Source organism: Stegastes partitus, unplaced genomic scaffold (genome assembly GCF_000690725.1).
Source record: "Stegastes partitus isolate 25-593 unplaced genomic scaffold, Stegastes_partitus-1.0.2 Scaffold154, whole genome shotgun sequence".
NCBI lineage: Eukaryota > Metazoa > Chordata > Actinopteri > Pomacentridae > Stegastes > Stegastes partitus.
Window position 1 is genome coordinate 660,324 of NW_007577885.1, and position 27,266 is coordinate 687,589.

The 27,266-nt window shown below is 40.4% G+C and overlaps 1 protein-coding gene across 1 annotated transcript in view; it reads right to left on the reverse strand.

Annotated features, from left to right (window-relative positions):
- The window catches only part of fasn (fatty acid synthase), a 42,193-nt gene that overhangs the window by 7,081 nt on the left and 7,846 nt on the right, over window positions 1–27,266 (reverse strand). The window contains exons 3-37 of the mRNA XM_008279331.1: window positions 25,129–25,281; window positions 24,481–24,654; window positions 22,856–23,056; window positions 22,269–22,391; window positions 21,719–21,834; window positions 21,397–21,531; window positions 19,777–20,236; window positions 19,386–19,573; window positions 18,313–18,502; window positions 17,356–17,450; window positions 16,740–16,874; window positions 16,196–16,399; window positions 14,363–14,478; window positions 14,038–14,213; window positions 13,697–13,888; window positions 13,464–13,544; window positions 12,778–12,960; window positions 12,134–12,313; window positions 11,550–11,753; window positions 10,154–10,470; window positions 9,629–10,030; window positions 9,166–9,330; window positions 8,790–8,905; window positions 8,210–8,364; window positions 7,520–7,723; window positions 7,205–7,355; window positions 6,529–6,707; window positions 6,109–6,228; window positions 5,511–5,633; window positions 4,569–4,792; window positions 4,211–4,412; window positions 2,454–2,605; window positions 1,450–1,541; window positions 949–1,343; window positions 104–298 (exon numbers count right to left, since the gene is read on the reverse strand). Of these exons, the coding sequence (XP_008277553.1) occupies window positions 104–298; window positions 949–1,343; window positions 1,450–1,541; window positions 2,454–2,605; window positions 4,211–4,412; window positions 4,569–4,792; window positions 5,511–5,633; window positions 6,109–6,228; window positions 6,529–6,707; window positions 7,205–7,355; window positions 7,520–7,723; window positions 8,210–8,364; window positions 8,790–8,905; window positions 9,166–9,330; window positions 9,629–10,030; window positions 10,154–10,470; window positions 11,550–11,753; window positions 12,134–12,313; window positions 12,778–12,960; window positions 13,464–13,544; window positions 13,697–13,888; window positions 14,038–14,213; window positions 14,363–14,478; window positions 16,196–16,399; window positions 16,740–16,874; window positions 17,356–17,450; window positions 18,313–18,502; window positions 19,386–19,573; window positions 19,777–20,236; window positions 21,397–21,531; window positions 21,719–21,834; window positions 22,269–22,391; window positions 22,856–23,056; window positions 24,481–24,654; window positions 25,129–25,281 (6,498 nt within the window). The remainder of the gene's footprint in view (window positions 1–103; window positions 299–948; window positions 1,344–1,449; window positions 1,542–2,453; window positions 2,606–4,210; window positions 4,413–4,568; window positions 4,793–5,510; window positions 5,634–6,108; window positions 6,229–6,528; window positions 6,708–7,204; window positions 7,356–7,519; window positions 7,724–8,209; window positions 8,365–8,789; window positions 8,906–9,165; window positions 9,331–9,628; window positions 10,031–10,153; window positions 10,471–11,549; window positions 11,754–12,133; window positions 12,314–12,777; window positions 12,961–13,463; window positions 13,545–13,696; window positions 13,889–14,037; window positions 14,214–14,362; window positions 14,479–16,195; window positions 16,400–16,739; window positions 16,875–17,355; window positions 17,451–18,312; window positions 18,503–19,385; window positions 19,574–19,776; window positions 20,237–21,396; window positions 21,532–21,718; window positions 21,835–22,268; window positions 22,392–22,855; window positions 23,057–24,480; window positions 24,655–25,128; window positions 25,282–27,266) is intronic.

The following is a 27,266-nucleotide window of genomic DNA, read 5'->3' on the forward strand; positions in this document are numbered from 1 at the left end:
ACAGAGTTACAAGTAGCAAGGGATTACTGTCATGGAAAAAACGTCTAAATGTGTATCAGAGATGAGTTTTTAGGGCTTTAATCAATGACAGGAACTTTAATGATACCGTTGGATCCTTCTGGCTTGGTGTTGGCCAACTCTCGCAGCTTGTTGATGGTGAGCTGGCGAATCTCCCTCATGGTCATGACGATGTCGTGGTCACGCTCTAGTGTCTGGCGAACCTCCACACCCATCAAAGAGTCCAGACCCAAGTCAGCCAATGAGGCATCAGCGTTCAGACTGTTCACATCCCGCACACCTACAGGTGAAGGACACAGTTTAAGTTCTATAGGCTTGGCCTTAACAAGTTTAGCTCAATCAATCAATCAATGCGCCTAAGACAAGAAAGCCTCTCTCTGACATCTTATCACATTACTTAAAAATTTACAGCTGCTTATATGTTAAATTTGACTGATGCAAACAACCAGCTACCAAACTAACTCTCTTGCAAGAAAATGTAAATTGTGCCTTGTAGTTTTAAAGAGCATTTTAAATACATACTCTATAGATTCCTGACCTGTGACCCTGAATATACTGTATACCCACATACTATGAATTACTGATAATCCAAAATGACATTGTTAAACACGTTTGCTCATAAATTATTATTAATTGAAGTTTATGAATATCTTTATCAGTGCTACCTGCCTATTAACTAATAAGTGGCATAACATCCAGCACATATTTTTGTGAGGAGGCCACATAAACTTGCTTTCAGCACATGCAGTTTGTCATTAATAAAAAACATGCTTTGTCTTTGTCTATTTATGACTTCTTTTAGACCCTTGAACATATTTTCCAGCCACTGGTTTATAAGTATCTCAGTATAATGTAAAAATCTATTTTAAAATTTGTAAACAAGCTACTTCATTCAGGTAATCTTTAACAGAGCAGCAGCTTGGATCTTACCTAGAATGTGAGCTACAGCATCGACCAAATCTCTCTGGCCTCCTGCCTCCTGCTTTGTAACCGTCCTCTCTGCCAGTACAAAGCTAGACATCACTGGCTGCCGCTGGCACAGGAAGCGGTCCAGGACCTCCATGCAGGATGTGATGCGCTGCGGTAAGGTGCCTCCTATCACTGTATCGTTACCACCCATCGTCTCCAGCACTACACCAACATCGCCAATGGCCCCCCACTGGACCGCTAGGCCAGGCAGGCCATCGTGGCAGCGTTTTTCACACACACGCTCCATTGCTGAGTTGGCGTAACCATAGTTACTTTGGCCAGCATTGCCACGGCCGCAGCTGACAGAGGAGAAGGCCACAAAGTAACTGAGGTCTGGACACAACTTCCTCGTCACTCTGGAGGGAGAACAATAAAACATGCATCAAAATCCAAAGAGGAGCATACAGCAGTTCCTAATTACAGTTTAAACAGCTTAAACAGGAGGAGTAAGTGAGTTTTTACTTGTCCAGGTTTATGGTGCCGTCATATTTAGGTCTGTTGACATCAAGGAAGAGCTGAGGAGTCAAATTCTCCAACATGCCATCTTTAAGCACCTAATAATGATATACCAAACATACACATGAATTTTAGATCAAAATGGAAATTAAATTGCATTTTATAAGGAGAAGGACATTTTGAGCAGTGACACTAACACGGTCAACCTCAGCTTTGAGCATCAATAGGATAATAGAATAGGATAAACAATAACAACTCAGAACTGAGGTCAAATTACCCTCATTGGTCTATTAACAGAATGGGCAGCTCTCCACTGCAGGAACCTGGGACAAGCACAAGGTGGCACAAACTTACAGGAACAGCCCCTTTGTCAGCCTTTTTGACTTTTACTTTCAGTGTAGGATCCAAGAGCTGTGACTGCAGCTAACTTTGAGTGTTCCAAAACAACAACAGATAGCAGAATGAAAGTCCAGTTTTATGAGTGTGTAGCAAACACAACAAAGGTAACTTGTTATGTTGTCCTATATGGTGAATTTTATGTTGTTGAGAGTTGTTTGAGAGGAGAAGATTGCTAGTGGACGAGAACATCAAGAAGGCAGAAAAATGGTGGTGTTGTCCTTTCAGTGTAATCAATCAGAATTTGTCTTGTCCAAGTTTAACCAATCAGCATCAAAACCTGCAGTTATCTTTCAGGGCCACTCAGAAGGCCCTATCCTGGAGTGCATATTTTATTCCCTTCTAAAAGCAGCCCTGAAAGAGGTTCTACAGGTACATTTCGTGCAGTCAGGACATACACAAAAGTTTGGGCCACCCTGAAACAGTCCACAAGTTTCTGCAGTGGAAAAAAGACTGATAATAATGTGTTAACTGAATCATGAATATAATGAGCAAACTTTATGCTGAATCAACCTTAGAAAAAAAGATTAAAAAAAAAAAAAAAAAAAAATAGAGAACATCTTCAACTCATTTGAAATGTGGATAAAAGGGGGGCTAATGGCTTGTTGTTTTACCATGGCGAGATGAAAGACACCACCCACTGGGCCCAGTGCACAGGCCTCAGCAATCAGTTTCTCCGTTCCTCCCAGCGTGCTGACATCATTGGTCGACACCAACACCTTCACATCTTGACTCTTCCATTCACGTACCCGCTTCGCTTGGTAACCTAAGAGCAGTGATAAAAAACCAAAACACATAATGTCCTAACTGAAATGTATTAAGGTATATAAGCTGTATTTTCTCTGATTTTATACCTGCAAACAGAGCACTTTATGGCATAAAGTGGAGTACTGGAGTTGCCATAGTTACATATTTTTTAATGACATCTGATAATTCTGAAAACTCACTTAATCATACTAAAGTACATGAAAACTAAACAATCACAGAGGCCTCAAATCAGCCAAAGTGTGCCGTTCCAAATTAAAATTAAACGGAGCTTTAATGTATATGGCGTATATTATGGATGTGAAGTATTTTAATCACTTAACACCCAACTATGCAATCATACAACTAACCCAAACACTTGCAAGTAGATTCTGTTGTATCAGTTTCTGGTAATAAATGTGTATACCTGCTGACCTGCACAACAAGCCTGCATTTCTGTGTTAAATGGTCATTTTCTATTTTGCATCAAAAAAATATTTCAAATAGATGTTTCCTCAGAGCAACACTCCTCTGCAGCTCCCTAGTCACTCCCCAGGGCCTCTTTCTTCAGCCCCATGACCCTGAAGCTTACAACATGCAATCTACGACTTGCAACATTAGATCATCCTGTCCAATGTAAATTTAGACACTTTTAACAACAGATGAATGAATAATTGTAAGTAAATAACGTGACGTTAACAATTTAACTGATTGAAAATATATAACCCGATAAGGCCGAACATGAGGGACATGCAGGTTAACTGTCAGAAAACGTATTGTAGACGAGCTGCAGAACCTGGCTGTACCACTTACTGTTGTGTTTGCTGACCGCCAGCAGTGAGCCACAAAACAAGAACACAACTGTGCTGTTTAACTTCTCACTGTGGCAGTTGTAATAATGACCTGCAGTTGTGAAAATGTGTCAGGAAGCTGTCCGGTGTAGTGGGCTAGCAGAAGCTCATGCTAAACTAACCTGCACTACTACAGATGCTGCGACATTATTAGTGGACGTCTGTTCCAGCTGCACAGCTGCTTACAGATGCTGAACAATGTTAACTGAAGTTAACAAATCACTCCATCATTGTACATTAGAAAGATTATTTTGTTATCAACCTGCTGTGAAAAGCTCAGTGTAACACTAGTGGTAATTTACTGCGGAAGACTGCAGCTCGTTGGCTATGTTTATTAATTTGCTGAATAGCAATTTGAAATATTAAAAAATATGATCAAATTACATTCTGGTTTTGACTTTTATCAGTTGTTCAAATTCCCAAGGTAACTGAGATGATTTTGTGGTGAACATTAAGTGCCAGTGATTAAAATCAGTTTTATAAGCATATGGAAGGACGTCCACTGTATTTCATCTATTTTAACTGCTGATTTATTATTGACTGTTGACGTAACGATTTGGTATGAAAAAATTCTTTTGATGGAGGTCAAAGTCTGCATCCCTACATTTAACTCATCAAAATAAACTGCGTACTTGCAGCACATACAGGAGCGTAAAGACGACTTTTACAAATTTATTTTCAATTTGCAAGAGACAATCACCTGCATCATAAAAAAGTGCAGCTCTACAACAACACTTGAGCAGCATAATTACAAGCCTTGTTTCGTTCTGCCTTACCATTCCTGATGCCTGATCTAGACGTCAGCACCAGTTTGCGGGCTCCTCTCTCTATCAGCCATTCAGCAAGCTCCAGACCGAAACCCCCGAGTCCACCAGTGATAATGTAGGAGTGGGATGCAAGGCAGAAAGTGCGGCAGATAGCTGGAAGAGACAAAGCGGAAGAAGGCTGGACAGCTGCCCCCTTTTCCTCATTACGAACCTGTATAAAGACAAGAACTGATTAGTGGGTACACAGTAGGGCAGCTGTGTACAACTACATCAACATAGCATTGAAATTTCCTGGTCTATAATGAGCATTATTAATTATTCTATCGTCCTGTCGCACAAAAGGATGAAGTTCAAAGGTGAAACTGACCCGCAGGACGACCTTGCCGATGTGTTTTCCTTGAGCCATGTATCGGAATGCTTGCTCCACTTGGTCCCTCTCAAACACAGTGGTCTTTAGAGGTTGAACTACACCTCCCACAATGCCCTCCTTTAGCAGCTGCGACACTTCCTCCCACTCCTTGTTGCCTTCTTCAAAGAGAGCATCCAGCAGGATACCATGGAAAGCCACATTCTTCAGGAACAGAGCCATGCCTGGAGAGATCAAAGCAGCATGATCAGTGATTCAGCATGAATAGGGTCAAAAAGTATATGACTCAATGACGCAGATGAGTTGGGAGCCATATAACAATTTTTTTGGATGCATCGGCATACGCAGAGCAATGGGAACAAACTGACTCCTGCCTTATAATGACCTTACTACAGCCATATGTGTTGGCTTCTTCAACGTTCTCACCTCAAGCCATGAAAGTGTCTTGTAAACTCCTAATCTGGGGACGATCGTAATGCTGACGATGTTAGACAACATAAAATGTTGCAGTTGTCTTGGCAATAGCTAACTATGAAAGTAACTTTTACAGAGCACAATGGATATGACACAGGATGATTTGAATTTAAGGAAAAGATGAAAGATGTCCCAAGCAACCATATATTCAGATACCTTTAAGACATGTTTTAATCAGTACAAGTGACTACACCAGCAGGATAGTGACCCCCTTTTACTCAATGGCACATATTGTCTTTCTTTGATTAGAAATTGAAATAGCAGTAATGTCCTTCCCAGAAACATTTACTTTATTTCTGGTAGGATGGAAACTAATTACCAAATGGAGACAAATGCAGAATGTACACTTTGTTCAATTGTAAGTGTCTATGACATTTAGAAGACGATGCACTTACATTTTTGATACCCAAAGATTAAGCGACACTTGCACTGTTACTATCATTGTGAAGGTGCAACTTCGTTACTGACCCAATGGAGAGTTGTTGGAAAGGTCATATTTGCCAATCTCCAGGAATCGTCCATGTCTGGCTAGGCAGCGAATACTGGCCTGCAGCTTCTCCTCAGCCAGAGAGTTCAGCACCATGTCCACACCTGAAACACGCACACAACACTACATATGTCACACAAAAGTGCACTTTACACAGTGGTGCTGTAATCTGTCAGTGTAACTGAATAGTTGCTTAGACAAACACAATTGTTGGTTGCTACACTCAAAAAAACTGCAAAGCTTTCTTGGATGCAAAGATCCTAAACACTTTAAACTAAAGTATGGATAACATCAAATCCGCAATGTTTCCACTTGTTTGATAAATCTGGTTATTAAAAACCAAAAAAACAAAAAACTTAAGTCCTAACTCTTAAAGGAGACTTTGACTTAAAATTTCTGAAAATAGGAATAACACCACCCTACACTACTGTCCAATTGAATTGTATTTATGTACTGCATTCAATACTGTTTTATAAGTTGCCTGTTAACTTAGAAATGGTACAAAGAGAATATGCAAAAGTTATGTAAAGCATGGTATGCTGAATTGACTCATTATAACAGTCAGATGAAAGGTCTGACCTTTGCCTTGTGTGTGGAGCAGAATGTGCTGTTCAAAAGAGGCGTCTCTGGAGTTAGCAAAAGACTCTGCTGAAAGCTGAGGGAACCTCTGCTGCAGGTAGGCCCGCTTCTCTGCCGAGCCTGGTGAGAACACACACACAAAGCTTTGGGTTAAAATAAAACACTACGACTTTTACAATTTTTAGTAGACATCATCTCTTAATTATGATTAGAACCCAATAACTCAGTATCCACAATTATATGACACAACATCATACACATGATTAAATATCTCATAAGTATAAGACGTTTATGATTATAAGACAAGTGGTGGATTTGTAAAATGGCTTTTACATAAATAATATACAACACTAAGTGAAAAAAAACAAACAACATTTTTTTCTCACTATGACAGAACACATATGAGTGAAGAATACTAACCAACTGTAGTGAAGACTCTGCATTTCTTGCTAAGTGCTATAGCAATGGCAGCCTGGCCGACCCCTCCTGACCCTGAGTGGATGAGGACAGTCTCTCCGGGGCGAAGCCTGCCACGCACCACCAGAGAATAATAGGCTGTGGCGTAGACCACTGGCACCGAGGCTGCTTGCTCCAATGTCCTGCACACATGTGGATGCATCATAATATTAGCTGTTACACAGCAACAGGTAACGTCCTTCATGCTGTTGTGATAGTACCTTTGCATTAACTTTTAGACAGGAAAAAGAAAACTAAAATAATGCTGCCCTGCTTTTTGTGGTTAAAAATTCCAGTCAAATGGCACAGTTGGACACAAATCAGTGCAGTTACAGCAGGTGCACAATAACAATACAACGCTGCAAGTAAATTTGTGAATGTTTTTATGTTTCTTGTATTAATGCCATTAGTGGCATCCTCACTGCAGTGGGACAGCAGAGAACAGCTTTGAGTCACAAAGAAAGAAAGAAGCTGACGGCTCTTTTAATATGCAGCATCTGACTTGTTTTCAGGCAGCACAATGGTTTCAACATTCAAAGTCTGATCTGAGACTCAGTGGTGCTTTACTAACTTACACTCATCAACAGGTTTCTGAACACACACAACACAAACAAATCATACTGATAAATGTGGCACTGACCAACTGGGGGGAACTTCCCAAAGGAACCGTTTGTCGGCATCCACACTTGTCGCCAGACCTTTAGCAGGCAGCAGTCCCATCACACGCTTACCACTGGGGTCACGACCAGAAAACTCCATACCCAGCATGCACTGCTGCAGAGCTTGGTCCCCTACACAATGTATGATGAACAGAAGAAGTTAGCCGTGTAACTGTGGCCACAATATCACCACTGATATTTTTGTTTTACAACAGCAACACACACAAGATGCTGTCAGATACTATTGCATGAAAAATATTCCTCATTGTGTGTGTTCTACTGTTCGCATTCTCTACCTGGAATAGCATCTGGTGGCAGTTTGCCGGTGGCGAGCATTATATCACGGAAGTTGAGTGAGCTGTAGTAAACACGGCACAATTGCACATTGGGGTTACTGGCCACAAAGTGGCGGAGTGGGGAAGCAATCCAGCGCAGAGAAGAAAGGTCCCCTCGAGTCAATACATTGACGTAGGCAGTCTCTGTCAACTCCTGATTTAGATCTGACAAACACCAAACACAGACAAATGCTTCAATGAACCACATTTTGAGAGGAAATGGTCGTTATATTGACTTGATCTGGATAAATCTCCATCAAATTAAAAGTTTGACAAAACACTTTTGGGAGTGTAAAGTAGTTTGGATGAGCAGTTCGTGAGAAACATTAAAAGAGAAAAATTAAACAATAACTAGCAAGTGATGTTCACTGCAGAGCCAGAGGATCCATCTCTCTTCACCAAGTAGGTACAGAGGGATGGATCTTCCCTCTGTACCACTGTAATTAATACAAGTCAATCATAATGGTTTGTGTGCTATTAGCCTAAACTCATTGTGTCTGTAAATACTTGAAGATGAAGATGAGATCACATTTGCTGTTAGTGTTAATGCAGAAAACCATCACTGTAAATCAAATACATTGTTTGTGGTGACAACACTATCAAAAGCACATTAGTTTAACTGGAATCAAAATATGCAAAATTTTTGGGTACCGTGGGTGATGAGCTGGTGTCTAAAGGTGCCCCAGCGTCCGTCTCTGAACACATTAATAGCTAGATCCCCCTCCTGCACTGACTGAATGGATTTATGACCAGGCTGGAGAGTTGGTGCTGCTGAAGACTCATTTAGATTGGACACAAAGACACAGCTAGTGACAAGGGAGGAGAGACCAGAAAAAAAAGGTCATAAAAAGGGAACACAGTGCAAAAACCAATACATGGATTGATATCTACATTGAAACAATACCAGACAAGAATCATACTTAAATTTATTTTTGTACTTTAGTTGCCTAATAATCGTGCACACGTATATTCCCTTGAGAAAGACAAAACTCACGTTTCCTTTGTTAAACGTTCAGGTTTGGGGTTCAATAACATCTTGTATTAACTGAGAGCATTGTATTTGTTCAAAAATAAAATCCTGACAAATAAAATTTGCTCAGGTATTGTGCACTTCGTGGTGGCTGTTTCTTTGTAATTTATTTATCGATTTTTACAAGTTATTCTACCAGAATATTGTGTTAAGCCCAAAGTTCAACTGTACTAGTGCAGAAGTATATAATGTGGAGCTTACCGTATCCGGTTACCTCCTGGCTCCTGCCTGAGACAGTTGACCATTCCCACAATGCCGCAGTGGGCTTGAGAAGCAGTCAGCCACAGTGGATGGTCTGATGATTCTGCCATCTTTGCCTGATGTACAGATCCACACATTAAGCTGTTGTTATGATTAATGTCACATGACTAAAAGAGAAAAGTGCATTCTAACATCCAGTGGATTCAGAGAGTAGTTAGAAATCTTTTTCCTTTGTCATACATTTTTGAATATAGACTGATGGAAAATCTACAACACAAAAAAGTCCGCAAATAGTGATGGTGTGCCAAGTCTTTCATGGTTTTAAATAATTAATTTAGTAAACTATGATATGAAAAAGTTGGGACGTGAAACCCACCTTGAGTGTTTCCACCCACTTATAGTCAGTGTTGTCCACAGGTAAGAAAACAGGCTGTTTGCTTGGAGTCTGACGGCGACAAAGAAAGAGGGCAGAACCATAGAAGGACTTCCTGACAGCCACCACGCTGAGGGAAGCCTCAGAGAACACTTTCTCCCACTCGACCTGGCAAGAAAAGCAAAAAAAAATACAATTTTAAATCACCTCAATTCACTAAAAAATGTGACAGCTTACTTGACTGAAAATAATATTTATAGAATTATTAGTTCTTTGAACTTCTGGTTTCAAGGAAACAAGTGATGCAGTTGAAAGAATTATCTGATCTTGTATCAAACTGAGGATTTTTTTTTCACTCTGAAAGCCTCCACCAGTGTCATGTTTATGAGGTTTACAAAAAAAACTAAGGATGCTTAGAAGGCTGTAAAATGTCAATATCATGTCATGTGAGCACTGTTTCCATTACCTGTGTAAGCAGTCCCTGCTGGCTGCTGCTCTGAGCAGTGCTGGAGAGGAAGGCGACTGTTTCCCCCAGAGTCTCTCCCTTTAGCAGGGTGTGGAGGAGAACAAAGCCATGCTGTTTGGCTCCAGAAGCCAGATTTGTCACCAGTGTTCCAGGGTCTGTCTTTAGAGTACCCCATGTGTGGTTACACACTACCAGGTCTGACCCTGATAACAGGCCTCCAGGAGCTGGGCCCATCAGAGGGTTCCACTGAGCTGAAGCGACAGCCAGCTCCTCCAGGGTGGCACTGTGGGGAGACAGAAGATCCAGGTCGGTCGCTGTGGCAGTGTAGTCCACATGCAGCATGGGCTGAGTGTTGAGGAGGGGCACCACGTGAGAGAAGAGCTGGCCGTCATTTGAGAAGGTCTGGCAGGGTTCAGAGAGGTGAAGAAGATTATTATGTACATAATTCACACATAATTCATAATTCAGCTATTTTGAAACCACATGAAATTTGCATTATTTGTTTTATCTGGTTTTCAGTTTTACCTCCAGGACTTTGATCTTGCCAGGCATACTGTTTTCCATGGTGATGTCCAGGCAGTGTCTGAGGGCTGGGCTGTTTAGGAGACCCTGCAGCAGACCATCTTGCAGAAGGCATGTCCGCTCCTTCTCCACCACTTGCTCCAGCTCAGAGCGAAGGTTCCCATTCAGTTCCAGGCCACAGAGCAGGTTTAGCAGCCGCAAAAGGCTGGGTTCAGAGGGCTCAGGGCTGGGAAGAGGGGTGTCTGACTCCCTCTGCAGTCCAGGGATGGAGAGCTTGACACCATGAGGAGCCAATTTTTGCTGCAGTCTGTAGATTAAACCTGGATGCAGAAAGTGGAACAAAAACATACACAGACATGCAGTCAGACACACAAAACAAAATGGACTGTTTTGAAATTGTGTTCAACATGCTGAGACCAAGTTAAGTGTTCAACACAAGCAAGGTAGCATTCATGGTAGTTGGCAGGTGATGTATAAGGAAAATACCAATAAAAGCCATAATGTTCCCCTTCTTACAATCATTCAGCTAAATGCTCTTTTGGAGACACACATGTAGAAAACTGTGGAAATTATTAAGATGAATATTTTTGACAATTAGTTTAAATACCATGAACAGTAATTTCATTAGTTTTCTTCCACAAAACCCTTTTGTCAAGAGAGCCCAATGGAGTGTTATATACATCGCGATGCAGAATTTGAGGAAAGTAATTCAAAAGTTCGAAAATTAATGCTTATTTTTATGCTTCGAAATAATGCAAGCAGTAGTGGTGCGTTTAAGGACGTTCTGATACTAAGATCTCGGATTTGATTGATAATCAGCAACCTCTCTATCAGCCTCAACCCCACTGACCCACTAGAGGGCAATTTGCCACAAACTTTTGCTGTGATATCCGCCACTGTTCAAATGCACAAAACTATTTTAAATTCTAAAGGAGATTCCAAAGCTTGCACAGATGAATGTGTCAGGATGACTTACTCGAAAACCAACCTCAAATTAAGCATAAAACATTTCAGTATTTCCATTTAATGGAATGATGCAGCCACCAAACTGACAGAGTATTGGTCTGAATATTTACTTGGTGTAGACTTCATATAAACTTGCAAAACATGTGCTAGGATATGTCAAGGAATTAATTCTAGCACTCATGTTTTACAGTGTCTTGATCAACTTGGTGAACACATTATGGAGACACCATTGCCCAGTGACACCAAAAACCAGAGCCTTTAAACGCTCCTATGTGCTCAGCTTTTGTACTATAACACTATTATAATCTAAATAGTAAAATTAAACTATAAACATCCAAAGGTAAGCATTATATCGTTAAATAGCTTCTAAAATTAAATCTGTCAGTGGAAGCTGATTTCAAGTGGTATGACCACAAAGAGTGTCTCTCTGTACCTTTGCAGAGCCTCAGTTGTTCCACAAGTTTCCCATTGGTTGTAAGGCAATCTGTCTCCACATAGGGAACAAACACAAACTCCTCCAGGGTGGGGGGACTCTGCTGCTGCTGCCGCCGAGGGGCTACAGTGGCATGCAGGCCACTGATTTGGACTCCACCAGCAACAATGTTGTCAAGGCAACGGCTTACACGGACATCCACAGCTATGGGAGAGAGAGAGGAAAGTCTTGCTGAGAAGTTTGAAATTTACAAAAGGTAAACATGTTTCTAATAAGATGCAAAAGAAAAAATGTGTAGCTAAAAGGGAGAAACAGATAGTTAAGCCTCAATCCCCAAAGGTTTAGAGCCCTCTATCTGCAAATTCTTTACATACAGCCAATCAACACACTTCATTTTCCATTGTTATAGACAGATAAAAGATAGCTAATGAATGTCATCCAGCCTTGCAGCACAGACCACGTGATCATGCTGACACTGGATCAGCTGTACTACCAATGATGATAAAGAAAAAGTATGTATTTGTGTAGACTCTTGTGCCTATGCATATGATAGAAAAACCATCTTGAATAGAATGATAGCACACCTTGCTTTCCATCAGTGTATTCGCAGACTTTCTTCAGGTGGACAGCTGGATCAACACACACTGAGCGGATTCTGGTTGGCAGACGCAAACTACGACCTGGCAGGCCGACTACGATCATCTGCAGCATGGTGTCCAGAAAGGTCACCCAGTTTCCAGTCCAATCCAGCTTCCCGCTGTCTCCTGGAAACAGCCAATCAGGTTACAGAGGCTAGACAGCAAGAACAATGTACAACACTAGAATAATACATAGGTTTGGTTGACACAGAGAAAAAATTACCTCACTACAGTGGTTATTGGTATTTATGATTATTTAGCAAATGCAAAGTCCTAAAGTCAAGCAGCCTCCTGACTAATCCTCCTTTTAATGGATCAGAGTTTAAATCAGGCCCCCCAAACAGTATTTAGAACCACCTGGGGGAGGGAATCTCACCAGCAGACTAAATTCCAAGAAAAGACACATGAGAGTTATCTCAAGGAATCCTAGTCTTGGTCCCAAAGCTGGAAGCTGTCCAGCACTAACGTATTGTCTTCCAACTATATATATTTTATTCTTGTTTCATTTTTGCATTATAATATGGTAGAAAAAACAACTAACAAAATAAACGTCAAAACAAGACTTTAAAAGCAAGACACATAACTGTTACCTGCATTGTTGGACTCCAAGATGCCTTGAAAGGTCTTTCCATAGTCATAACCTCGTAGTCGGAGCTCTTTGTAAATATCAAATGCCTTCAGCTTCATTTTGGGGTCACTGTCATTTGTAGCTTCCTGATTTATCTGAGTATGGAATGAATCAAGAGCTGCATCCTCCAGAAGGCTGACTTTACCTGAAAATCACATGCACAAGAAAAGAAAAGACGATTCAAGAACACTGCATCAAATTTTCGTGGGATGTTAAAAAAAGAAAAAGTGGCGCTTCAGAGGAGCACTTTTCCAGACATTTCAATGGTTGGGAAAAAAAACACTTTCGTGTATGTAGTGCACCAGACACTGAAGGGAGTCTACTGGCATACTCATTTTTGGGGGACAGTCTACTGGGGTTTGACTCATGTAAGTCATTAAAAGTTGAGACCAAAAGTGACCAAAAGAGTCTTGTGCTTGGAAAAGTGCTATTTGACAAACAGGAGCAGAAATTACAGTAAAGTTGAAGAAAGTTTAATCCAAATAAAATATAATTAAAAAATACATAATATGTATAAAATATAGTATTGTTGTGTAAATCATGGGATCAGTCCCCTCAGGGTTGTCAGTTGATGGCCTGTCTGGAATGAAACAGTCCAGGATCAGTTTGTTTCCACTGTAAAATACTGTATATGCCAAAACTACCTACCACTGACAGCCAGGTTTCCATTCTCTGAAACCTCAAACTTGTTGGTGGCAGGCATGAGATTCACCTCTAACTGGACAGAGCCTGGGAGGAACAGCAAAATAAAGAGAGAAGACCGACAGAGAAGGAAAAAGATGAATTGTTGACCAGAAAGTAAAGACGCTCATCAGTCCATTAACACTAAGCTCTCCAATCCCCCATCAACCTCCTGTTGATATCCCTGCTGTTCCTCTCACCAGTCTTTGGCAGGATGGTAGCCCTGTGGATGGTCACATCCTCAAAAGTCACAGGAGTGTTTTCCATGACAGCCCCGAGACTTCTCATCAGTGTACGCCAGGCCAGCACCAGGTAACCCGTCGCCGGGTAGAGAACACGTCCATCGATGCAGTGTCCAGTTAGATAGTAGTCAGTAGACTCAGGGTTTATTTCTGTTGATGGTCAAAGAAGAGTTGGACTATAGACACACCAAATTGTCAAATTAAATTAGAAAACATGATTTAACCTTTTTTTCTTAATACAACACAAGAAGAAAGACAGAAAATTGCTTATTTTTTCCCAGATATGCATTTTTTTTTACCAATGTTATAGACGACAGCAGAATTGGACCCTCCTGAGCCAGATAAGAAGTCCTCTGCCTTGGGGATATCCCATGTCTGGGCATGGTCCCACTGCACAATGGGGGAGATCAGAGGGGTGCCAACTGGCACAGGGTAGTTCACTGCTGGGCACAGACCATTACCATCCACGTTGATGCTAATGAGGGGCATTAAAAAATCAAATCAATCAAGAACCCTGTCCAAAAAGTGATACAAGAAGAGATGCAGAACTCCTTGCTGATGCACATGAGCACACAGAGACTACAATAATGAAGTCACTAAATAAAGACAGAATGATTTACTGACCCATTCATATATGCTTTGCCAATGTTCGAGAGGAAGAACTCCAGGTTGTTGATGTGGCCTCTCTTCATCAAGGGGAAGATGGAGCATGTGTGCTTCAGGCTACGCTTAAGTATGGCCTTTGAAGAAAACATGTATGAAAAGTATGAATGCCATAACAGCGACCAAAAAGTTTTAAAACCATCACACCTTTTCCTAGGAATTTTCCTTCATGGTACCACCCAATACAATGCAGAATCAATGTTAATAGCTGTATTTCAGGAGTTTATAAAAAAGAAGGAAGCTGAAATGTTAACAGGCCAGTTTGTGCATTTATTATTTCTATTTATCAAACATCTATAGAGAGGTGTTTGCCTTATATTATATTATGTTAGCCTTAGAGTAAAAACATTTCATCAACTGTCTTAACTTAGGAAATGGTGTTATCTCTGCTACTGTTTAGAAAAGATCCAGAGGTGACCTAATCTATAAACTTTGGGCAGAGCCAAATGTGCACTGTAGGAGGAGAGATGTTAACTGATTACCATGAGCTTATTAAAAGATACTATTGTGGCTAAACCGGCCTTGTGCAAGTGCAAAAGAAAGTACATTTTCACAAAAATAAGTCGTCAATTCTTTACAGTGCTACTGTATATCTATCATTTGTAAGCTCCCAGATAATGCACACGTTCATTCATTTCCTATCTGTTACCATGTAACTAAAGACAAACTGCTGCTTCATTCTTTCATTGCTTGTTTAAAATGACATGTTTACATTCACATTGCTACGGTGCATTTCCAAGCACTTGCTGACATTACAGAAGTATATTTTCCTCTACATGCAAGTATAAGAAACGTAACTGAAAGATTGAAAGATGAGTTGGCGAGAGAATATATGCCACGTTTTTTGGTGGAAAAGTCCAGCACTGCAGTGTTCAATAATGTTACTGAACATGGCTGACATACATGTGTAATACAAAACTAAAATCAGGTTTGGGGTTCTCTCTCAGAAGAATATTTTTGTTATTATAACCAGAATCAGAATCAGAAATACTTTACTGATCCCCTAGGGGAAATTGCTCTCTGTTACAGATGCTCCCTATCAAAGTCTGAAAGAAGTAGGACTTTGATTGAGAGCATCTGTAACAGAAGGCATACACAAAAGAAGCCTTTAAAGTGTTGTGAATATAGAATACAATGTTCTTGTATTTTGATTGTTAGAACCACAGTGTTTAATAGACTAAGTCTGTCTTATCCTTATCTTTTCAACTAGCAAAAGTCTGAGTTGGTTACAACCCTGATCATTGCTGGTTCTGACCTTCCCGAGGGCCTCCTAACCCATGTAAACCAAATGCCATTTCCATTTAGTTACGCCTGATGTAACTTTTATGTTATCAGTGGCATCAGGCGTTTTGTGATTTTGTGTGTCTATAAGGAGTGCCATCAGGTCCGTATATTGCTAGTGCTGGTCTCCACACAGGCTGCTGCTTAATTTTGGGTACGAGTCCTGGAAAATTCTAGGACACTTAATAAGGCTCTGGTGAAAACTGTACAGATGGCTGTTTTACAGCTACAAATTGAGCTATGAGAACTTAAGGAACTGCAATTCTAGAGCTCTTGTCTCCACATCCAGCTACCAATTTAAGGAAACAGGCATAAAAAACAATTTTTTCTGCATCCTAATATAACAAAAGAGAATGATAAATGAAGATGTGAAAAGCCACTTGTGGGCTTAAACAGCTATATCTGATACACCTATGTTTCCTATGAAAAGTCTAGCACACACTGCCAATGTAGTTCACACAGAAGAAGCAGTCAGAGAAATCTGATGGTCGATCAACAACATGCTGAGCATACCTGCAGCAGAGCATGAGGTGCTATCTCCACTACCACAGCATTTTCAGGCACCAGACTTAGGCCCTCCTGGAACAGCACAGGGCTCACCAGGTTGTTGACATGATAGTCAGCTGAGCTGTACAAAGCCAGAGGGGAGTCCCACTCAGACTGAGGGATGCTGGTGCTCACCCACCGGGATGAACGCTGTCGTGGCTCTTTGATCACCTGACCACAAAACGACATTAAGACAGTTTATATTGGTTATTAATATTCAAATATACATTCAGCAACAATTGATCTGCATTTAAAAAAATCTACAATTACAATAATGCATATAATTAGACATACCTAGCAGTATGTAGGGAAGAAAGGCAAATGTTGTAGATGTAAAGTAGCCAGAACTTTTATCATGCTGCTACTACTACTGCTTTTAATAACATCCGAGAAAACAGAACATGTAATCGTGGATTTTATACATTACTACCCCAAATGAAAGTGGACATGTGTTTCCCAGCAGCTATGACTCTAACAGCTTCACTATTGCATACACAGCAGAGCTACGTACCTTCTTGAGAGCAGCCAGCAGAGTTGGAGCGATGGAAGCCATATAGTAGGAGTGAAAAGCAACACCAGCACTGCGCACCTCCTTTGCAAACACTCCTTGCTCTTTTAGCTCAGACACAAAAGTACGGACTGCTTCCTGAAGAATCAGACACACCACATCTGTCAGGACTCATCACCCTGCACTAGGAACACACTACATGGCTAAAAGTCAGTAGAGTTGCTATAATACCTTCACAGTCCAAACTGTCTTTACAACATTTAAAGCATCCTGGAATCCTTCATATTGTTACTGCAGTGTTTGTTAACAATGAGCTGTTGGCCAACTCAATACTTCTTACTTTCTCTCTTCCTGTTCTCCTCTGTCACATAAAAACAGTCAAATTTAAGTCTTTGCTGACCAATTTGAGTAATTGTGGGTGTTACAAAAAAATCTGTATTTTTAATGTAATGATGTAATTGACTTTTGTTACATAATTACCAGGATGTTGGATACAAATAAATGCAGTGGAAAGCAAAGGCAAATAAAAATGAAAACTTGCTGTCAGGTTTTATAAAATTCAAGTCCTCTGTGTTTTAAAAATAAATTAAAAGACTAAAGGCATAATAGGATATTTGACCTGAGGGCCGGAGATGGTGACTGTGTCCTCGGCATTATGGCAGGCTGGAACCACTCCCTGAGGACACTGGGCTTGGCACTCCGCCCAGGTCAACCCTGGATCACCAGACAACAAGAACAAAGGTAAGATAAGTGAAATAAATAAACATTTAAAGTTGCAAGTAATGATGATCAGGCCATCATGCACATTAGGGCAAGCTTGTAATCAAGATTATTTTTTGCACTCATCTTTACAGCTGTATAGCATGTGTGTAAAACACACCATGATGAAAATGAAATGTCACAATTTGCTAACTTTGCACCACTAAGGGCTGACAGACATATTTGAAGTTGCTCTGTTCTATTCTAAAGATAAGATAAAGAGACTTTATTGTCATTGTGCAGAAGTACAACGAAACTTGTGTGGAAGAACACGACAATAGCAGCAGTGCAAATAAGAATAAAAATAAGAATACTAGAAATAAAAATAATTTAAATTCTGCAGGAGTTTGTTATGGTATGACAGCTAAAATTGCAAAAAACAATGCCAGAACGCAAAGTAAATTCCAAATGGATAACTTCTTATCAACCATAAGAAACTTTTTTTATAAGCCTTGACATCATGCACATGAATGCCTAATTTGATGCATCAGCTGGACCCTAATGAGAGGGCTGCAACTCTGATGTTTGTAGGTGGTCCACCTAGTCCATTTTTTTACAGTTAGGCTTTTAAAAATGTCAGCAATGTCTCCAAACATCACCATATAAAATCTTCATATGTTAAAAATGGTTTCCTTTTTGAACACATTTCTCAGAACCTTTACACCACTTTAGGAAACTTACTCACCCAGTCGGAATGACATACATACAAAGAGCATAGTTGGAGAGTGACGTTTTTCATGCAGAAGTTCTTTTTTTTTGCTCATTTAATGAAATCAGCTGTTCAAGTATTGTAAAAGGCAACTGCTCTCTCCCTTACCGACTGCAGCCATGCCTCCTGCAGGAAGGTTGGCCTCCTTGATACAACGGCCTCTCCAGTAGGCAGCCAGGATGGCCTCCCTGTGAGTGAGGGAGCCGTCGGCGTAGCCACAGGCTAACTCTCCCACTGAGTGTCCTACAATGCCATCAGGCCGCAGACCCAGCTTAGTGAGCAGATCAATCTGAGCTATCTGTTAAGAGATAAACCACAGAACATGGGTGGGACTGTTTTTTAATGAAGGTCATGCCTCAACTTTCACATCACAAAATGAAAATAGACAACAGCACCTACACTCACAGGAATAGCTAATATTCAAGTGTTCAGATCAAAACAAAGAAAGAAAAGGCCAACAGCAAAACACAAAAAATCTAAACAAATTATCTTGTTTAGTTTCAAAATGATCCAATAACACAAATTCGTACTGCAGGAAAAAAGAACTTAGTAACATTAACAATGTGAAAAAGCAAGGGGCTATAAAATGCCTCATCTCCAAGCTCAGACTCAAAGCTTAGTATCTCTGAATACCAGGTTATTTCCAAAAACTAAAGAGCCGCATCAAAGTCCTTCCACTAAAAACAGCTGTTTTTTTTTTTTTTTTTTACATAAAATTGTACCACACATGGATGCCATACCGTAGTCATTTATTTTTATTGTCTGATGTACAAGTGGATATGAAGTAAAAAGTCTGCGACACTCACTTGTGTGGTTGATTACCACCTATTCTCTTTCTAATGTAGTTCTTTGAATGCAGTTTGGAGATAAATTTGATAATCTTGGATAAAGTTATTTTGCGTTCCAGCATTAAATGAGACTAAAGTGAGTGTAAGAGTAGAAACTATGAACTGCATTCATTTGATTGGTTCATCCATGTGTAAAACAGTAACTTTATGTGCATAAGGGATCTACGGCTTAGTAGTTTATCATTTATTACCAGTGTTCCCATTTTAATGTCAAATGAAAGTGTGAAAAGTGTGGCTAAGTGATATTTAGAGCAGTACAACAGCATAATTCTCTCCTGCAGTCCATATGAAAATCACAACAATTTGCACTTGGACATGATGTTTCAGCCCTACCTGTATGGCAGCAAGGCCAACAAAGGCCTGAACAGTGTCTTCAAAAGTGGTATCATCAGACTCCATGAGCAGACGAGACACGACCAGGCCGGTGTCCTTCAGGGCTGCATCTGACCGTAGAATGGACGCTCTGAAGTCTGGCAGCTGCATGAGACTGCGTCCCATACCTGACCACTGTGTTCCCATACCTGTTAACACAATGAAATGTGTCACACCTTTATCCAGAAATCCATCAGTTGCTGAAAGTACCCATCAGTCATTTGATCCACCTTCCATTTTTTTCTTTATTGCTGAAGGTTTCTTTCCATGTGAGTAATGTTGGTTGTATTTATCCAGGTTTTGAGATACCTGTCTCTGAGATGTCCGTTTGTGTGTGTGCATGATTACTCACCTGAACAGACGTACCAGAGCGGCCTGCCAGCAGCCTGCACCTGCTGCACCTCCGTAATGTCACTCTGAGAGCCAATCAGAGCATAGCCTCGGTAGGGCATGCTGGCAGTGGGGACTCCTGACACTTCATTCAGCAAAGACAGGAAGCTTTCATCAGTTGCATGTTCCTTCCCTTTCTGGAGCATGGCATTCACTGCAGCTTCAGTGCGGCCACAGGCCTGAAGAATCCTGGGAATCGTCCTGGGTAAAGTGGAGCCCGCTTGTTTCTCAGCTGGACGAAGAATGACATGGACATTTGAACCTCCAAATCCAAAGGAGTTGATCCCTACAATGCCTCCTCGGGTGGGAATAGGCTTGTCAACGACTTTAACTTGACCATTGGTGAGAGCAGGAATGTCAGTGTTTGGATCGTTGAAGTGCAGGTTGGGAGCCCAGACACCTCGCTCCAAGGAGAGCAACACCTGCACAACAGATGAAAACAACAGTCAAGAATTTAGACAAAATTATTTAAAGAGGCTGAAAAATAATTATCGTAGCTAGCTTATTCAGTTCTTTTCTTTTTAGTCGATTGGGAAGACCAATAACATTCTTCTTTATGTCATAAAGCTTTCCATCTAAACTATTATTCAGCAGTAACACTGTATCCTGTCATGCATCATGTGCAAGCACTTGGCTCTTTCCATGAATATACTAGGTGGGTGGATTCATATTTTTAAATCCAGCAACACGTTTTTATTCTAACATTTAAAAAAAGCACAGCAAAAAACTGTTTGAGGAGAGGGTATATCGCAATGACTGGGAGTTAAGGCTGATGTCTGTTTTCTTCTTGAAAATCTGATAAGAGCGTGACGAATCAGGAAGCACCAGGTAGTGACAGTATGAACAAAAGCAGACATTATGTTGGGCCATCAAGTTTAAAATGTTCTGTTTCTGCCCATCCAGACTAAAACAGTTTTCATACTAAAACATGGTTAATAGCATTCCTAGTTTTTTAAATTCTCAGTTTTAGGGTCCTAAAACTTTGGAGTAGTAATCAAGTTTTCAACATGATCAGATAAAGTTGCCATGGCGACTGTGACCTACAGAACAGCTTAACATCTCATTGCTGCTTGGAGCTCTAACTCCAGACCAGATCAAAAGGAGTATTAAAACTCAGGTATCTTGATATTCAAAGGCTTCTTCAGCAATAGAGAGAAGAAACATTGTCTAGCAAAGATTATGGTTTGAGACTGCCTTCTACTTTTCTCTTTAATTACTTGATTTATGATGCTTAGTTATTAGTTATTGCCTGGTTTGTTTTCCCCCCATTAACCACACGACTACTGCTGCAATATTTAGTTTAAACTGATTATAACAGCATGAATATCCTCCAGGAGTATCTGCATTTTAATCCCAAAAATACAATTCTTTGGGCCAACACTACAAAGACACAGAAACAAATATCAGATGGATCGTGTGGTTGCAGCCAGGAGAATGACAGCAGGTGTCTCGCAGCCCTTCGAGTGTAGATATACAGAAAAAATAGGAACACTATGACTGGTGACACAAAAAAAAAAGGCAAGGAAAAAAAAAGTTCTTGTTTTGAATCTTCAGCCAATCACAGCCATGCTGTTACTCTCACCTTTGCCAGGGCAGCCAGGCCAGAAGCCGGTTCTGGATGACCCATGTTGGACTTGGTGGAACCAATGAGCAAGGGCTCTCGCTTTGAGTGACAGAACACACCAACAATACCATTCACCTCCTGTGGGTCCCCAACCTGCATGTAGAGAGAAGAGATAGTTCAGAGATGAAATACTCCTGAGGGGAACATTTTCACTCTTAGAAAGCAAATGCAAAGCCAGTGGTTTTATCAGAGCCTATTTTCTGCTTTATAAACTACAGATTTTGTGATGTAAATCCCAGCACTAAAAACAGGTTACAGGTGTGATTGCTGTGGTACTAACCTTCGTTCCGGTGCCATGGGCCTCAATGTACTCCACCTGCTCAGGAGTTATATTCGCCTCCTGGTAAAGTGATCGAACCAGCCTCTGCTGCATCTCCCCTGATGGAAAGGTTACGCCTGAGGAACCAAGAGAAACACGTGGTGATAAGTAGGGCACACAAAACCACAACTACTGCTCTACTCACATACAGACAGACACACAAACATGCTGTGTGACTTTGATATATAGATACTTCTCAAATCCACTAGGTTTACATGACTGTGTGTGAGATGTAGCCAATATATCAATGTATAAAGAAGGCGTGGTATTTGAGGTTCTTTCAGATATCTATATTTACTATCTGGTTATGTTTAACATCTCTACAAATAACTCTAAGCACAAAAACAAACTACGTAAAGAAGAGTTAAAAACATTTGAAACTTAAAAATGCATCCAAAACACCACTAATGTTGTCATCTTTTATTTGACTGTCTCAACAGGTCGGTTAATCTTTTTTACAGAATGCAGTGCTCATATATCCTAGGATGATTTTAGAGCTTGCAGGTCTTACCTTGTTCTTTGTATCCATCTGTGTTGTTGCCTGCATTGAGCACTGTTGCATAGACCCTTTTCGCCAGCGACCGCTTAATCAGCAGCACTGCTACTGCTGCTTCAGAACGGCAGTATCCATTTCCTGACAAAAACAACAAACTTCATACTGGTAACCACACATATATACATAGAGTGCATCAACAAATGTAAACGCCACATAGTACACAGTTAAATCAATATGACTTAAGATTTCAAGCAAATAGTGATGTTGGGGAGATAAACTTTACATTTAAAGACTGGCAGATGTAAAACAATGAAGGTGACAATTACAAAATAATGCACCAAATTGGTTTGATTGAAGTAAACAAACCACATTGGTTGAAGAATAATTCATTCCTCAATAATGATTGGAAAAAAAAAAAAGTATTTCCTCAACCAGCCAGTCACGTGCATTACTGTCAGCAGTCTGCCTGTGATGACCCTGATCATAACTGCCAAAAATCAATACACCTCCTCTAAGCCAGGAATGTGAAAACATCTTATGCCTTCATTCCATAAGATGATGGGAAATGTGAAAGAGACTAAGGTCCCCTGATTTTCTTTTACCTGATGAGTCAAAGGATTTGCAGGTCCCCTCAGGACTGAGCATGCCCAGTTTCATAAATTGCACCGAGGTGTTTGGCTTGAGCAGCAAATTAACTCCTCCGACCACAGCAGCATCACAGTGGCCCTGGCGAATGGCGTGGAAGGCATTTTCAAAAGCCAGCAAGCTGGAGGAGCAGGCTGTGTCTATGGCGGTGCTGGGGCCTGGAGACAGAAAGGAGAGGAGAGGAGAGGAGAGGAAGTTGGATTAGAGCTGGAAACCACGTCTTCAGGAAAGGAGACCCAGCAAAAGTTGGATGTATATGAGAGAATCTAAGCTGTGGTATGGGTCAAACAGACCAAATGACATTCACTTCAAACCACACATCAACCAGTGAGATCATGTCACTGCTATAAGAATCCTGTAAATAAAAGTTCAGAACTGAAAATACACATGAAATATCACAAAATACATACAAAAGTCAATCATGCCGATGTCAGCAATAATTTTAGTCAAACTAATATACTTGGTAAGATGAAGATTCTTTGGTTCGACATGAAGGTCAAATGCTACAGACCAGGATCTTGACATCAGTTAGTCTGTTTATGTGCATCTATTATTGATGTGTTAAAGAGTCAGGACAGTTTGTATGAAAAGAAGTAAGAGCTGACGAGACCACAGGCAGTTGATTACAAGATTACAAAATGACAAGTTAAAACACATCCTCATCCAAATATGTCCAGTGCTATATGTTACAGACGAGAAGGGGAGGTTAACAGATGATCTAAAACCAGGAAAGCTTTAAAGGGACTCACAATACAGAAGCTCTGAGCAGAAAGTTCAATGGCCAGATGGAGGCAGCCCTGACTCCAAATCTGCACTTACGCAGTAGACAGCTAATCACAGCTTTCTCTCACACCACCCTTTCACTCAGCATCCACTGAGTGACAACAGAAATGTTTGCCATGGTGCCATTCTCCACAGAATCAAACACAGTTTTTTTGATTCACTGAAAGTGCAAGACAAGTGCCTGAAGGCAGGAAGACACTTATATTGTGAGACATGACAAGGTAAAAAAAAAAAAGAAGAAAGAAACTAAGACTGAAAAACTACAAGTCAACAAATTTTAAAAATGGAAAAATGTTTTATTTTGAAAAAAAAAGAAAAAAGAGGGTATGTTTCCAATGTATTTTAAAAACAATATAAAGCTAGGGCAACAGAAGGGTTTTTGCAGAGTTCATATACAGAAAAAAAATAGAATAAACTTATCCCACATTTACAACACAGAACAAAAACGATCTATACATTCAGCACTGTTTAAAAGTGGCACTCAAGATTCAAGTCGCCAATTCAGTATTCAATCCAATGTGAAATATGGTGACTGTCTCTTTTTCTATTGGATGGACAACCAAAAACACAATGCATAAAAAGTACGAAACTAGTCCAGCAGGTAGTATTTTCAAGACGTAAACTCTGGGCCCAAAAAAAAAACAAAACCACATTACCACACACATATTGCCTTTGCAACATAAACGCAAACCAGGTAGAGACAAGACTCTTTTTTTTAGCCAAGGCATTATCAGACCAACATGAAACTTAGAGTCACGGAAGGAATGCACAAGTGAGAGGTGATTGTGTGTGCACATACCGTTGAAGTCAAAGAAGTAGGAGAGTCTGTTGGCCAACATGGCACGCTGGCAGCCAGTCATGCTGTACCCCAGAAGCTCTTCTGGATCTCTGCTGAACGCCTCGCCAGCCTCCGAGCCACTGACACCGATGTAGACACCCGTCTTACTGCCACGCAGTGTAGACGGATTCAGTCCTGCATAATAACATTTCATTTTATACTCAGTATTTAGTCAAGTAGCCTAAGATAATGAGCTTTTTTTTTTTATTTTATTTTTTTTTAATCTATTTATTTTACATTAAACTCTAAATATTCTGAAACTACAGGGCTCTCAGTAGAGGGATATAGTTGCCCATGCCGGCTATGATACAGCATTTTGGAAAAAGTGACCTTTGACCTCTAGCACAGCTATTTTTGCACTGATTGACCCCGAAATCTAAAGGAGAATCGAGGAGAGGCCATTCCTAGCTCGCCTGTAAAATATCAACTTGTCTGACCTTAGCACTCAAACTAGAGACTATTTACAGACACAAGGACAAACAGACAGACAGACATACACAGATGGGACTGGCTCCCTGGTCAGGGGCAACTACATAAAAAAAAAATATGAAAGAATTCAGTCCCACTTTCAAACAGACATTCCCTTTACATTGTACCCTGTTTTCTCACCTCCATCTATGATAGCTTCATAGGTGATCTCCAGCATGAGACGGAGCTGGGGGTCCATGGTATGGGCCTGTTTGGGGTGGACTCCAAAGAAGGCTGCATCAAAGTGGCTAATGTCTTTCAATTTACCATTTCTCTTTGGGAGACCGTACAGACCTTAAAAAACGCAGAAAAGCAGAGAAACATTTTCAGATTAATTACTCACAAAGGAAGAGGTCAAGGTGAGCGTTCATTACAAGTACACAGTTTGTATCACAACAGACACACATCAAAACAGTATTGGTGGAAGAAGTGCTAATGGGGGGTAAACAGTTCAGCTGTGCATAGTCGCTATGGAAACTTGATTAGATCCTGTTGAAAGTGTGAATATAAGCACAGATAGTAAGCTGTGCATCAGTTGGCGAAAGACTGTGTGTCAGTTATGTATGGTTTCATATATAGATGATACACATCAAGTTCACACTCCGGACACTCAAAGGATTGTACATGAGCGGTTACAGCTGTGAACAAAAGCTTGCATACACTTGGAAAGACCATGTGTATCAGGGCAGTCTTGAGTTTCCAATTATTCCTTTAACCCCGAATTTTCTATCATGGAATCCTTGATAGCCATGTGTCTTTGTCCCAAAAAAACAAAAAAACAAAAAACCAATCATGCATTTTGGTTCTTTCATAGATTTAATAAGGTCTTCTGAAATATGACAAAATATGCTGATTCAAAAATATATACACAGCAATTGTCGTATTTGGTTAAGTGTCTGTTGGTCATTTTAGACTCAACTAGGCGTTTTTGGCATCCGTCCACAAGATACATTCGATATCTGTGACCAGTCCTCTTGACAGAACTGGTACAGTTAAACTGAATTTCTTGGCTTTCTGACACAGACTTATTTCTTCATCACAGACCACAGACGGGGTTGAGGTCAGGACTATGAGGAGACCAGTTTAAACCTTAATTGTAGCCTGATTCAACCATTTCTTTACCATTTTTGACATAGTACTAATACGTTGGTATCTACATATTCTATGTATAAACACAACTGCTGAGCATGAACACTATCGCTCATGTAGAGTCATGCAGATATTCGTGGAAGGGTCCGCTCAGACTTGAGGACATGACGTAATTCACGTCACGTGGACCCTTGCATATTTGTGGACGCATAAAGTATAATGTTGGTCTTTATTTTTTGTCCTGCCTTGTTTGCAAACTGGCTCACTGACAAGACAAATCTTGTCTTTATTCCTAATTTCTTCTGCTGATCTGCAGGGTCACATTCTTTATCCAATAGCTAAGTATTTTTCATACAGACCTAACTAAAGTCACATTTACAGCAGCATTTACCCTCTGTAATGACAGAACACAAACAAACAGGTGAAGATTGAATCATGAACTAAATCATGACAACTTTACCAGCTATGATAACCAGATAGGTGATAGAGAGCACAGACTTACCCCTATGTGTGAAACGGACAATAGAAGGTACCATATGAGTAACTACACAAGGACTCATTGTGGCAACACACACAAGGATGCTGTGCACTAGTAGCGGGAAAACAGATGAAATACTGTTTGTCCCCAAACTAAAACAGATGTTTTTTATGTTGTTGATGTGTTTCTGCAATTAAAATAAACCAGAGTGACAGTGGTGAAAACACCTTAGCACTGTTGATACAGTGCAGTGTTGGGAAACGGACAGAACCTTGCTAAATGCAGTGATAATCAAAACGCTGTGCATGTGTTTCAGGTCTACTGAGGATTGTCTGTGTGTGCACTAACTGCCACACCCAGTGCTCAGGCTGTTCAGACTGACAGTTACCCCTCAAGGTGAACAGGCAGTCCACAAACTTACAAAGTTTACCAAATTTTGGTGTGTAAACAGTGTTCAAGTTCATGTCAATCGGATTTATTTGTCTTTTTACTGTTGAATGTGTTCCTTTAGCTTAAGTCATCTGCAAAACTAATGTTTGAACATTTAGAAACCTGCTTTGTTGACATTCATGTTTACCCACTAACACCACGAGCTTTACTTATGATAAGAAAAACAAACATACAAAGCTGAACATGGTATTGCGTTATGGAACAAATAATTGTATTTCCATCCATCCATTGTCTATACACCGCTTAATCCTCACTAGGGTCG